The sequence below is a fragment of the Sinocyclocheilus anshuiensis genome, unplaced genomic scaffold, assembly GCF_001515605.1.
Source record: "Sinocyclocheilus anshuiensis isolate Anshui unplaced genomic scaffold, SAMN03320099.WGS_v1.1 scaffold144, whole genome shotgun sequence".
In the NCBI taxonomy this organism is placed as follows: domain Eukaryota; kingdom Metazoa; phylum Chordata; class Actinopteri; order Cypriniformes; family Cyprinidae; genus Sinocyclocheilus; species Sinocyclocheilus anshuiensis.
This window is the reverse complement of record NW_015555720.1, coordinates 820524-832620: the sequence shown is the minus strand read 5'-3', so window position 1 is coordinate 832620 and position 12097 is coordinate 820524. Positions and strand designations below refer to the sequence as shown.

Sequence of the window (12097 nt, the reverse complement as noted above, 5' to 3'; positions counted from 1 at the left end):
AGGCCGTAAATGATTATTTGCATGCACCGTTACTGCCCTTCCAACTGCTCCACAACCCTCCACAACACATATTCAAACTGTCCCCGCTGGTGCATGTATGACTAGCAGTTTTGTGCTCTTCATCTGAATGTTTAATAGTGCAAATGGTTAGAGATGCATCATGTTTTTTCTCAGTTCTTTCTACTGAAAAATCATCTTAAACCAATTAAGAAAAAATTTACCAGGAGAAAAGTGTCCAAAACCCATTTAAATCCAGCTAACTGAGCAGGGCTGCGTCGTGCTCAGCTTAAGTTGATCGTAGCTACATTGGTTTCAATGAGTCTACGATGTACTTAAGCTTACAATGCTTTTGGGAAACGCAGCCCAGATCAAGAGACCAATTAAGACCAATTAGATGTTTTTCTTTTCTTTTCAGCATTGCAAGCATTTTAGCATTTTGTGGTGTTAATATGGTCTAGGTCAATCTTGACATTCTTTGCTAACTGCAACACTGATTAAGCTTCTTCTTTTCTCTTTTTTTTGAATGAATAGTTTTTGTTGTTTGAAATTATTTGTCATTAGCTAATGGTTAAAGAAGGCATGAGACAATTACTTGTCCAGTCTTTATGTGGCTTAAAATATGTTTTGGGAGGTTTGATTAAGTAAATGAATGATTATTGATAAATACAAAAACTGATACTGTAAAAATAAATTGCTTGAATAAAAACAAAAACTGTAATCGCAATTTGCATCTATTGTTTATAAGTGTTATTAAAAAAAAAAATTGTTTCAGTTCTGTTCACTTCAGCAGGCAACTAATAGGACAAAATAAATTAAGTTTTTATCATATTTGCACTTTTAATTGAATTTAAAGAAATAAGGCTAAACAATTTAATCACATTTTTCTAAGAAACTTTTTATTGTTTTTAGAAGTGAAAAGTGCACATAGTGCTTTGCTCAGTGACATTAGGCCTTTATATACATTACTTTGCAAGCTTTTAACTTTTGCCTTGATTTTTGGTGATATAGATACTTTGTCATTATCCCTATATGTTAAGAAAAATGTCCAGATTGATTGAGATCAGGTATTGTTTGATGAGCTGAGACATAGCCTAATCAAGCAACGTATTAATTTATTTAAGTTACATTTTGATGAAATATTATTAAATATATATAAAACATCATTTGTTTGATTACTGAAACATCACTTTATGTTTGTCATGTGATTCCAGTGGCATCTACGACCTATGGGTTTATAGCTAAATTTAATAAATAGGCAGTGTTGGGGGTAAGCATTACAAGTAACGCGAGTTATGTAATCAGATTATTTTTCCAAGTAACTAGTAAAGTAACACATTACTTTTTAATTTACAAGAGAATATCTGAGTTACTTTTTCAAATAAGTAAAGCAAGTTACTTTTAAATTTTTTCAAATTTATTGATTGACAGCTCTCCTGTCCCCATGCATGTTGAGAGAAATCAGAAGACATTACTGTAATTCTAAAATAAATATGAATATGCATTAATTCATCTCACTCACAAAAAAAAAACACAGATTCAGTATTCCTCAAAATGAATAAAAAAAAATGCAAATCAGAATATGACGCAAACCTGCAATAATTAAATGTTAAACAACACAAATATCCTTTATGTATTTAATCCCATTCTATTAACCAATGTCTTTGCTTCTGACCTTCCATGATCCAGTTCAACCATACTAATAAGCGAAAAAGTAACGTAACGCATTACTTTCCATAAAAAGTAACTAACGTAATTAGTTACTTTTTTATGGAGTAACGCAATATTGTAATGCATTACTTTTAAAAGTAACTTTATCCCAACACTGTAAATAGGTGAATATTCTTATATTGTTGTTATTATTATTATTATTGTTATTATTATTATAGCGCGCATTAACCAAAGTCGACAGAGTCCAAAGTTCTTCAGAGTTGTGCTGATAACAGGCAGTGTGTAAACAGGCAATATGGCCCAGGACAGCTCATTTGCATAAAGGCCCTGAGCAGCCTCCCACTCATTACCATATTTTATATCGCCTGCCCTCTGGAAGCATCATGGCAAGTTATATCGTTCAGTCCGACAGGGAAGTGGCCTAACTTCTCGGAGCAGGTGTCTTCGGAGGAGCTCACTGGAGGCGTGAGGAGGGGAAATTTCACATAGGCTACTGCATTTGCCTCTTTATACCTCCTAGCGTACTAAACTTTTAGATGTTTGCAAAAATGGTTTCTAAGTTGACATCTCTGCAACAGGAGCTTCTGAGCGCCTTGTTGGACTCTGGAGTTACTAAAGATGTGCTTCTGCAAGCGTTGGAAGACCTGGACCCGAGCCCGAGCGCTTTTGGAGTTAAACTGGACAGTCTGCAGATGTCCCCCTCCGGCTCCAAACTCAGTGATACGGATACAAAGCCGGTGTTTCACACGCTGACCAATGGACGCGGTAAAGGGAAGTTATCAGGTGATGAGGGCTCAGAGGACGGGGATGATTACGATACACCGCCGATACTGAAAGAGCTGCAGTCTCAAAATACAGAGGAAGCAGCGGAGCAGAGGGCAGAAATCGAGCGAATTTTGGCGTAAGTTTCTGCTTCTGCTTCTGCCATTATCGCTTGCTTTATATACAAATTAAAGAGATACATGTGGAAAAAAAACAAAACAAGCAAGGAGTAGCTGAACTGACATTGTACTGTAATGCAGTTAAGGGCCGGCTGTTACTGTGAAGTTTATGCCGTTTGACAAGCAGCTACTTTTGTCATTAGGATTAAATAGGCCTATACAGAAGGGTTATTAATATCATGAGAAAATCCACATTCACTAAAAATGTGCTAATAGCCTATAGCTAAAAACTAATTCGCGCTATAGCCTACTGTAAAAAAGAATCCACTAAAATAGAAAAGTTTAATTGCCTCCGAAAATCAAACCCCTTTTTAAAATAGCCTACCACTTTTAATTTAGGCTAATTATAGCCTACTGACTGAAGTTTTGAAAACCCGTAACATTTAGCAGAAATTATTGTGACAGGTTAAATAGATGGAATCAAATATGTAGTTATAATATACCAAAGAAAACATTTGAACAGCGTAACATTTGCCTGAAATTCAGTGATGATTTTTCAGTGATGATTTCTCTTTTCAGAAAAATCATCACTGAAATTCAGTGATGATTTTTCTGAAAAGAGAAATCTACTTACCGGTGTTTACAAATGTAAAAGCACGCGCCAATGTTTCCTCTTTTCACATTCTGGTTACTAATTATCTACAAGTTATTTCTTTAGCTTAGAGATATATCAACTAAAGAAGATCTATTTATTATTAACCACCTCTTCACTCTCGAAAGAAAATAAAAACACGCGCACTGTTGTCTGATTTCAGTGTCTGACTTTTTAAAATAGCCTACCACTTTTAATTTAGGCTAATTATAGCCTACTGACTGAAGTTTTGAAAACCCGTAACATTTAGCAGAAATTATTGTGACAGGTTAAATAGATGGAATCAAATATGTAGTTATAATATACCAAAGAAAACATTTGAACAGCGTAACATTTGCCTGAAATTCAGTGATGATTTTTCTGAAAAGAGAAATCTACTTACCGGTGTTTACAAATGTAAAAGCACGCGCCAATGTTTCCTCTTTTCACATTCTGGTTACTAATTATCTACAAGTTATTTCTTTAGCTTAGAGATATATCAACTAAAGAAGATCTATTTATTATTAACCACCTCTGCACTCTCGAAAGAAAATAAAAACGCGCACTGTTGTCTGATTTCAGTGTCTGATTTCTTAGAATAGGCTAGCTAATTACATTTATTTTAGGCCACGTAAAAATATTCGTTATAATTTTTGAACTATCATTATTACTATTATTTGTCACTATAATTATTTTAATGTAGTTTATTTAAAAACAATAGTTGCAAAAATATCACGCCGACTATAAATGAAAATCGAATTGCATAATATTACTCTTTTTATACTTAAGCATATTTCTATAATCTTTACAGCAGTATCAACGTCACGAAATAAAGATGAAAATCAAAACTAAAGCACGTGGAGTTGAGTTATTAATTTTATCCTATAAATCATCTACTGAAAGACACACAGTGACGAATGATTAGCGTGAATGGAAATCAGTTATTCATTGTCGAAAGTTATAAACCAAGTTCGCTCACAGACATATATGTCTTGTCAGTCTCCAAATCAAACCGTCTGGACAGATTTCAGGAGCAGAAGTTTAGCCTAAACTAAAAAATGGTAAGACCTAATTTCGTTTTAATGTAGCAGCCTACCTCAATAGCCGCTTTTCGACAATGCTTTGCTCGCTTTTCTTCGTTTTATTAGGCTACCTACATTGTGAGTCTGATTTTTACTTAACTAATAACCTAATAAACATTACACCTCTTTATATAATAAGCTAGTATCCGTAATATAATTGGTAGGCTAATAGATAATTATTTTTGTTGAATTAATAGCAATCTTAACCATACACACTCAGATGTTTCCGAGTAATTCTTTCTTTTTCTTTCTTTGTTTCTTATATATTGGCCTAGATAGATAGTTAGAAAGATAGCCTTTTTTCTTTTTTCTTAACTTCAAATTCACTAGATAAATGTAGCTGTATGTGGACGGCATTTTTTATTCATGAAGTATTATGAATAAAGTTCTCAGTATCCAGCCCCTTTGTATTGATGAGTAAAAATATTATTTTGAAGCTAATATCATAATACCGTATTTACATTTTTATTAAGCTACATTTAGCCTAGATAAGACTTTTAAAAGTCATATCAAATTCGTTGTCTAATTTAAACCAACCATTTTCGACTGATGCAGTAGGCTATTTTCTCCTCTCTAAAGCAACGTTTAAAACCATGTTGAACTACATTTTAGAATCGATTATTTTGTTTTGAAATGGCTTTATAATGTTCTTGGTGAACAATATACAGCTGCCGTTAAGTCCTTCACTTGTCTCTAACTTGTCCTTTTGTAATTAAATCAGTGGTTGAATTGCGCGCACGCAATGAAGTCTTTAACCTTTGGAATTATTTACAACCTATTGAATACACTGATTAACGATTGTTTATTAGCGCTGGGAACAATTGACCGCACTTACAGAATTTAACATGTTAAACAGATTATAAATACGCTATCATGAATGTAAAATAGGCGAAACCAACAATTAAAAGCAGGCTAATAAGATCATATAAAATGAGAGTGTTATGTTTTATGTTTCCGGTCTTTTCAGGGTGGACCCGTGGCGCGCGGCCCGCATTATCAAAGGCTACATGCAGCAGCACAATATCCCTCAGCGCGAGGTGGTGGATGTGACAGGCCTCAATCAGTCGCACCTGTCGCAGCACCTGAATAAAGGCACGCCTATGAAAACGCAGAAACGCGCGGCGCTCTACACCTGGTACGTCAGGAAACAGCGGGAGGTCTTGCGACGTAAGTTAATATTTGCTGCATGTGACAGTTTTCTATTTTACAGTTTGAATAATATGAAACTTCCTGGTTCAACTGAATGAAACTGAACAGTATCAAGCATCACTTTCCGGTAGAATAAAAAAAAATCAATTTTTTTTTTTTACAAAATGATGCAATTTTAGATTTCTAGAGATATACTGACTATATATATTTTTTTATTTTTTTATCTTATTGCATCACGTTTGTCACCCATTTTGTATTTATGTTGTCATAAAAAGCACAATGACATATAAAGAGTGCAGTCATATAAAATTATGACCAAGGGTCAAAGGTTATCACACATGTGGTGTAACACCACACCCTGAATGTTTATATGAAAATTTTGCAAGTGACACCAAAATCCCTCACTTTTGTGTTTCAGAATTCAACCAGGCCTCGCAAGGCTCTGTCAGCAACATGTCCGACAAAGCCAACCAGGATCAGGTGCTACTTTTTTTCTCTGAGTTCAGTCAGTCTGGGCAGGGCATGGGGCAGACAGGGGACGATGCTGGAATTGAACCTGCATGCAAGAAATTGAGACGCAACCGCTTCAAATGGGGGCCTGCGTCCCAACAGATCCTTTACCAGGCTTATGAACGACAGAAGAACCCCAGCAAAGAGGAGAGGGAGGCACTGGTGGAGGAGTGCAACCGGTATGGATGAACTTGCTATGAATGTCAAAACTACTTCCTCACTTTCATCCCAGTTATGCTAATATGTTTCTCTTGACAATATTTAGAGCTGAATGCCTCCAGAGAGGAGTATCACCTTCTAAAGCTCACGGGCTTGGCTCCAACCTGGTCACGGAGGTGCGAGTCTACAACTGGTTTGCCAACAGGAGAAAGGAAGAGGCCTTTAGACAAAAACTGGCTATGGATGCCTATAGTGGGCCAACACACAATCTGAACTCCCTTCTTACACACAGTTCCCCACATCACCCACAAACCAGCAACTCCCCACCAAGTAAGATGCAAGGTACTGACACATTCATTGTAATCTCACGTATATTATTTGATATTCCTATTAGCCTGTGAATCTGGCTAAAGGTTTGAAAATACAATCATTGGCCGTTTTGACGGTATAGTCTGGCAATGATAATTAGGACAATCTTGATCATCATCATTCCAGCAGTCGAAGAAGAGATGACGTAGTTGATGAGATCAGAGGGAAAGCGGCAGTGATCAATGAGAGTGACAGAGTGAGCTGAGCAAATGGCATTGTTATTCCCAGCTTTGAAACACACACCAAGAACAATCTGCATTGTACCTGCAATCTCAGCTCTACTGAAGTCAGCAGGCAAGAGTGAGACACAAAGAGCAGCCACCCTTGGATGGGACTCAGGGTCATCCTTGGGTCATGCGGCTCAGCTCACTCTCGAGGCCTAGTTTTACCTGTAGAGTCACTGCGGTTTACTGCAGGCCCCACTCCTCTGTTATCTGGTGAATTGTATTCCCAGAAAGATTTATTGACTTAGTTTGATATGGCAAGACTTGGGCAGTAAAAGCAACACACTCTTTGACTCAACCAGCTTATTACCTATTGTTGCTCTTTTATGTTTGAGTCCGAGTGCTTCTGCCATGGGTGTGTTGCTTGTTTCTGTGCCTGTGGCATGGCAATGAGTGGCTTGTCTGTTTGCGTGTGGTGTTTCCCTCTGCACACCTGACCAGTCAGTGACCTCAGGTTGGGTGTTCATTTGGATAGGAAGAGGGAGGAACGAGATGGGGTTGGTCTTCTCTTCTGTGCTCCTAGTCGAGGGACTTACAAGGTGTCCCTGCCAGCAGCATCAGCTGTTTTTTGGTGTCAGAAGCTGGCCTGACAAGAATGGCACAGCAGGACCCCTCATCACGTTGCCAGGGCATGGCCTGTATTATGCATGCTTAATTGACAATTAAAATCCTTGGCTACTACATCTCCCAGGCCTTTGATAAGGGACTCCCCTCTTCCCTGATTTCTTTACCCTCTCCCAGCAGGGAATCCTATTGTCTGTGGCATATTAGAAGACTGCAGTGACTGTAACCGAGGTTAATTTATCTCTGCTGGGCCAGGGGGAGGGACACCTCGAAGCCCCTCTCACCTTTATAGAGGCAGTGGCTGGGCTCCGAGCAGAACAGCAGGAGCTGTCCGCAGGACTATTGGCTCTTTTTGGGCCAGACAGGACTGATGAGCCCCTTCTGCTCAAGGTACGGAGGGTACTGGGTGATTCCCGGTCTCAGCCCCCCTCTCGGAAACTACGCAACCCAGGTTTTGTTAAAGAGGTCGTTACTAGGTCAGATCAGAGAGAGACTACTTTTTTATTGATTTTGGTTTGGCCTGTTGATAACAGACAGGCCAATTCGCCGCTGCTGGAAGGTCAACCAATATGTGCTTTTGGGGGCCGGCTGTGATCTTCCCTGTTTGTGTTGTGGTGCTGTTGGGAAAGCAAACCGCTTCCAGAATGCTCTTTGATCCTATCTAGGTAAAATATGTTGGAAACACTAAAACTGTAGCTATTACTCTTTGAAACTAAAGAAACTTTCATTTGAGACTGTCACCCCATGAGCAAGGAAACCAGAAAATTGATCCTTTAAGTAATATGGCTCTCCCCTGAATGTAAAAGCAAAGGACAAGCAAAGGACAGAAGAGTTCAACTGTCCTTGCTTGGTCTATTGGGGGACACGGAAAGGCTGAAAGGCCATGTACGTCCTGCTAAGACCCAGGAGGCCTCTCATATGCGGCAATGCTATAATGAGCACTGCCTGGGGATGAAGAGCAAGGCTTTGATATTACATGCGTCCCAGGGAGAGCTGAACCTTTTAAAACCTGCTGAAGTCTACTGCTACCACTCCCCTTTAGGATTTCCCACCGCCCTCTGTCCTTTAACCAAGGTTAACCAAGGTAGCAATTTTTACATTTACGTCTCGATCTAACTATACCAAAAGGCGATTACAAAGCGCATTGTTAAACAAAAGAAAACAGATTCATAAGAACTGACAGACCAAAACATTGTTCAGGGGTGCGTTTCCCAAAAGCAACAATGGTTGCAAGTTCTGTCATTAAGTGGAACTTGCGACCATAGTTTGCAAACAATGCTTTTAGGAAACACAACCCAGGGTGACTGATCAGTCAATATTTAGCTATTTTGAGAAGATCGCATCAGCTGATGACCTTGTACATTGTCTAGATATTGCAATCAGCATTGGTTGCTTTTCTGAATAGCGTAATTAAGACTTCCATGTAACCATTCCATGTAACTTTTATGTCGCATTCACAGAGGTTGTATTTTGGTTCCTGGTTCCCTGAGAAACGGAGCCCTCCTGCTGGTCAGCATGGCCCAGACAGTGCAGACCTAAATGACTGAGCGTGAGAGGAGATCCCTGCAGTCAAAGTGAATGCCTGACGGAGTCAGACAATAGCCTTCTCTCTCCCTGACACTTTTAGTGGGTGAGCGGTAGTAAAGTAATGACTGTTTATGGTTGCTGGCCCATTGTGTGCTGAGCAGGTTGTAGGCCCAATGGAGTGCTTTATTGTCCTGCGCTGGTGTTTACAAGACACTGTTGAGAACTGGCAATGCCGTAAGTGTGCAAAGGGGGACAAAGTTGTGTCTGCAGAGTTCTCCTGCACATTGAAAGACAACAGAGGGATCAGTTGATTTGTTATAAGACATTTCTGTTATTTTTTTGCTGATTTGCTAGTCATTGGGCTTTTTGTTTGGTGCATCACTCAGGGAAAGAGGCTGTCACAAATAAAGGTGTATTTCATTTGGCCATGCCATCATCTTGCTTGACTGGTCACCCTGGTATTTGAATCTAGGTGTGAAGATCTTTTGGACTGAAAAATGTGTCTAACATTAGCATTAATTGAATAATGTTTACCTTATTAATGTGGCGCTTTGGGTTGGTAAACATCCTTTCCATAGGAGACAGGCTGGATTCCTGTGGCCCAGAATGGTCAAGAGTTCCCACAGAAGATAAAACAGAGAATTAAAGCATAATTTCCTCATAAAGCTTTATTTCACGTAGATCAGGGGTGTCCAGTCGTGCTCCTGGAGGGCCAACACACCTCCCTGGAGGTTTCTGGTAATCCAGAAGACCTTAATGTGTGGGTTCTTCTGTGCTGGAAGGTGGCCCTCCAGGAGAAGGTTTGGACCCTGACTTATATTATTCCAATAAAGTTCTGAAGGTCAGCGCGGCATAGTTTTTAGAGTTGCAGACAACCCCAATGTACACATTTGGATGACCTTGACCATTCAGGGACCAGGTGCAGAGGCCCCAGTTTGTTTGCTCTGCCCTAATTTGTCTGCGACCAACAGATACAGACCGGAGACAGGTCAGGAGACTAAATCTGACCATTTTCTCTCTTGCTTTCTCCCTCAACAGGTGTCCGGTACAGCCAGCAAGGTCCTGGTGAAGTCAGTTCCTCCACAACGATCAACCACCATAGCAGCAATGCCATGTCAACCAGCCAGTCAGTGTTACAGCAGGTCTCTCCAGGGGCTCTGGACCCCAGCCACAGCCTCCTGTCACCTGATGCCAAGATGGTGAGTACTTCTGAGTCCTGATAAAATAACACCACATCTGCTCTTGACACCGATATTACATTCACCCAAAGTGGGCTTACAAACGCTGCATTGTGCTAAACCCAGAAGCAGACAGTAGGCCTTGGCCCACAGTGCACCGCAGGGCCAATCTTAGCAAATGTTAGCCGGTGGTAGTGAGAAAGGGGCACGGCCATGGCTGTGCCAACAAACCTGACAAAGAAACATTCTGTTTGTATTGATTAAATGCCCCGCAGAGGAGGGGAAGGGTGGAGTTGTGCTTGTTCTCTGTCGTTTGAGTGACACCGGCGCTCAGTTGAGTTGCTTATCTGAATACTAATGTTTGAGTTGGGTGAGATGCTCATGTAGCTTTTTGTTTCAGGACAATTTTCTATGCATTCATTTGTCTGGCAAGGCTGCGGTGTTACACTACAGGTCAAATTCATCATGGTTTAGGGTGCGTTTCTGTCAACGGGAGGTGGAAGTCAGTGTAGGAGGAAGGGAGCATGACAGCAGCTTATCTGAGCAGTCAGACGGTTGTCTGAGCATGGCTTCCTCTCAACTCGGCTTATTCAAATAAAGCTTTGTGTCTCTGTCAGGGCTCCGATACCTTCTTAAGATAAGAGTACAGTTGAAACAGTTGTGACAGAAGCATTCGAGTCATTCTGTTGGTGCATTTTCTTCACAGATCTCGGTATCAGGTGGAGGTCTTCCTCCAGTCAGCACCCTGACCAACATCCATGCATCCCACCACATGCACCAACAGACCCCCAACCTCATAATGCCCCTTTCTGGAGTCATGGCCATTGCACAAAGTGAGTGTCCAACCACCTTGCTCCATTTCAGATTCTTCATGCATTCTTCACGTGACACGTCATTGTTCTCGCATCCAGGTTTGAACACGTCGCCGGCGCAGACGGTACCTGTCATCAACAGCGTTGCAGGCAGTCTGGCAGCATTGCAGCCGGTGCAGTTCTCGCAGCAGCTGAATGTCTCGCACCAGCAGCTCATGCAACAGTCACCCGGCCACATGAGCCAGCAGCCCTTCATGGCCTCTGTCTCACACTCACACAGTCAGTCCACTTCCTCTGGCCACTATCTACTCATCTAGTCAAGATCAATTCATTTTCAAGACTTTCAAATGACCGTCTGTTTGTTATCTTCACAGTGTACCCACACAAGCAGGAGCCACCCCAGTATTCTCACTCATCTCTGTTTCCCCCTGCCATGGTGGTGACAGATGCCAACAGCCTCAGTACGCTGAGCTCAATGTCCTCCAGCAAACAGGTCAGTCATCCACAACATTCACCAACATGCATAAATGTCACTATTGATGAGGCTTGTATGATCTTTGAATAATATCAGTCTTTAAATGCAAGACATATCAAGTGTGCCTAAAGCATACTTCAACTTTAGCACAATCAAATACACTTAAAGGGTTAGTTCACCGCAAAATGAAAATTATGCTGTGTTTTACTCACCCCCGAAGCATCCTAGGTGTATATGACTTTCTTCTTTCAGACGAATCCAGTCGGAGTTATATAAAAAATTGTCTTTGATCTTTCAAGCTCTATCGTTGTACTCAGCGGGTGTTGCATTCCTTCGGTTCAAAAGACGTGAAATAAAAAGCACCCTTCCACAAAAAAAAGTGTCTCACACGGCTCCGGGGGGGTGAACAAAGGCCTCCTGTAGCGAATCGATGCGTTTTTGTAAGAGAAATATCCATATTCAAAACGTAATAATCACTTTAATGTAGCTTGCGCTCACTGTTGTAAACGGAAGCAGTTCCGGGGGAATGACGTATGAGGTCAGCACTGCGCATGCGCCGCTCAGAAGTGACGCACGCGGAGAGATCGAAACAAAACAACGGTCACTAATTAGAAGTACAAAACGAGGATTTGTAAAGAAGAATGTCGGAGGATTTCGATATAAGCCAAGAGGAGACTTGTTTTCCTTTGCTAAAGTAAGGAAACTTTGCTTCTTTTGATCCTGTAAACAAACGTTGGTTTTCATGAGATGCACCGGCGCATGCGCAGCGCTCACCTCATACGTCATTCCCCGGAACGGCTTCCGTGTAGGACTGTTGGCGCAAGCTACATTAAAGTGATTATTACGTTTTGAATATGGATATTTTTCT

At 40.7% G+C, this 12097-nt stretch overlaps 1 protein-coding gene across 2 annotated transcripts in view; it reads left to right on the top strand.

The window, feature by feature from the left end:
* Positions 1-2083: 2083 nt before the first annotated feature.
* Positions 2084-12097, top strand: part of hnf1ba (HNF1 homeobox Ba) — a 13627-nt gene continuing 3613 nt past the window's right edge. The window contains exons 1-8 of one of the 2 annotated variants that reach the window (XM_016465603.1): positions 2084-2569; positions 5230-5429; positions 5830-6100; positions 6187-6410; positions 9803-9963; positions 10649-10775; positions 10854-11033; positions 11129-11247. In XM_016465603.1, coding sequence (XP_016321089.1) covers positions 2205-2569; positions 5230-5429; positions 5830-6100; positions 6187-6410; positions 9803-9963; positions 10649-10775; positions 10854-11033; positions 11129-11247 — 1647 coding nt within the window. In that variant the 5' untranslated portion in view covers positions 2084-2204. Of the gene's footprint in view, positions 2570-5229; positions 5430-5829; positions 6101-6186; positions 6423-9802; positions 9964-10648; positions 10776-10853; positions 11034-11128; positions 11248-12097 lie in introns of both variants that reach the window. The other variant, XM_016465601.1, reaches the window with a different exon arrangement.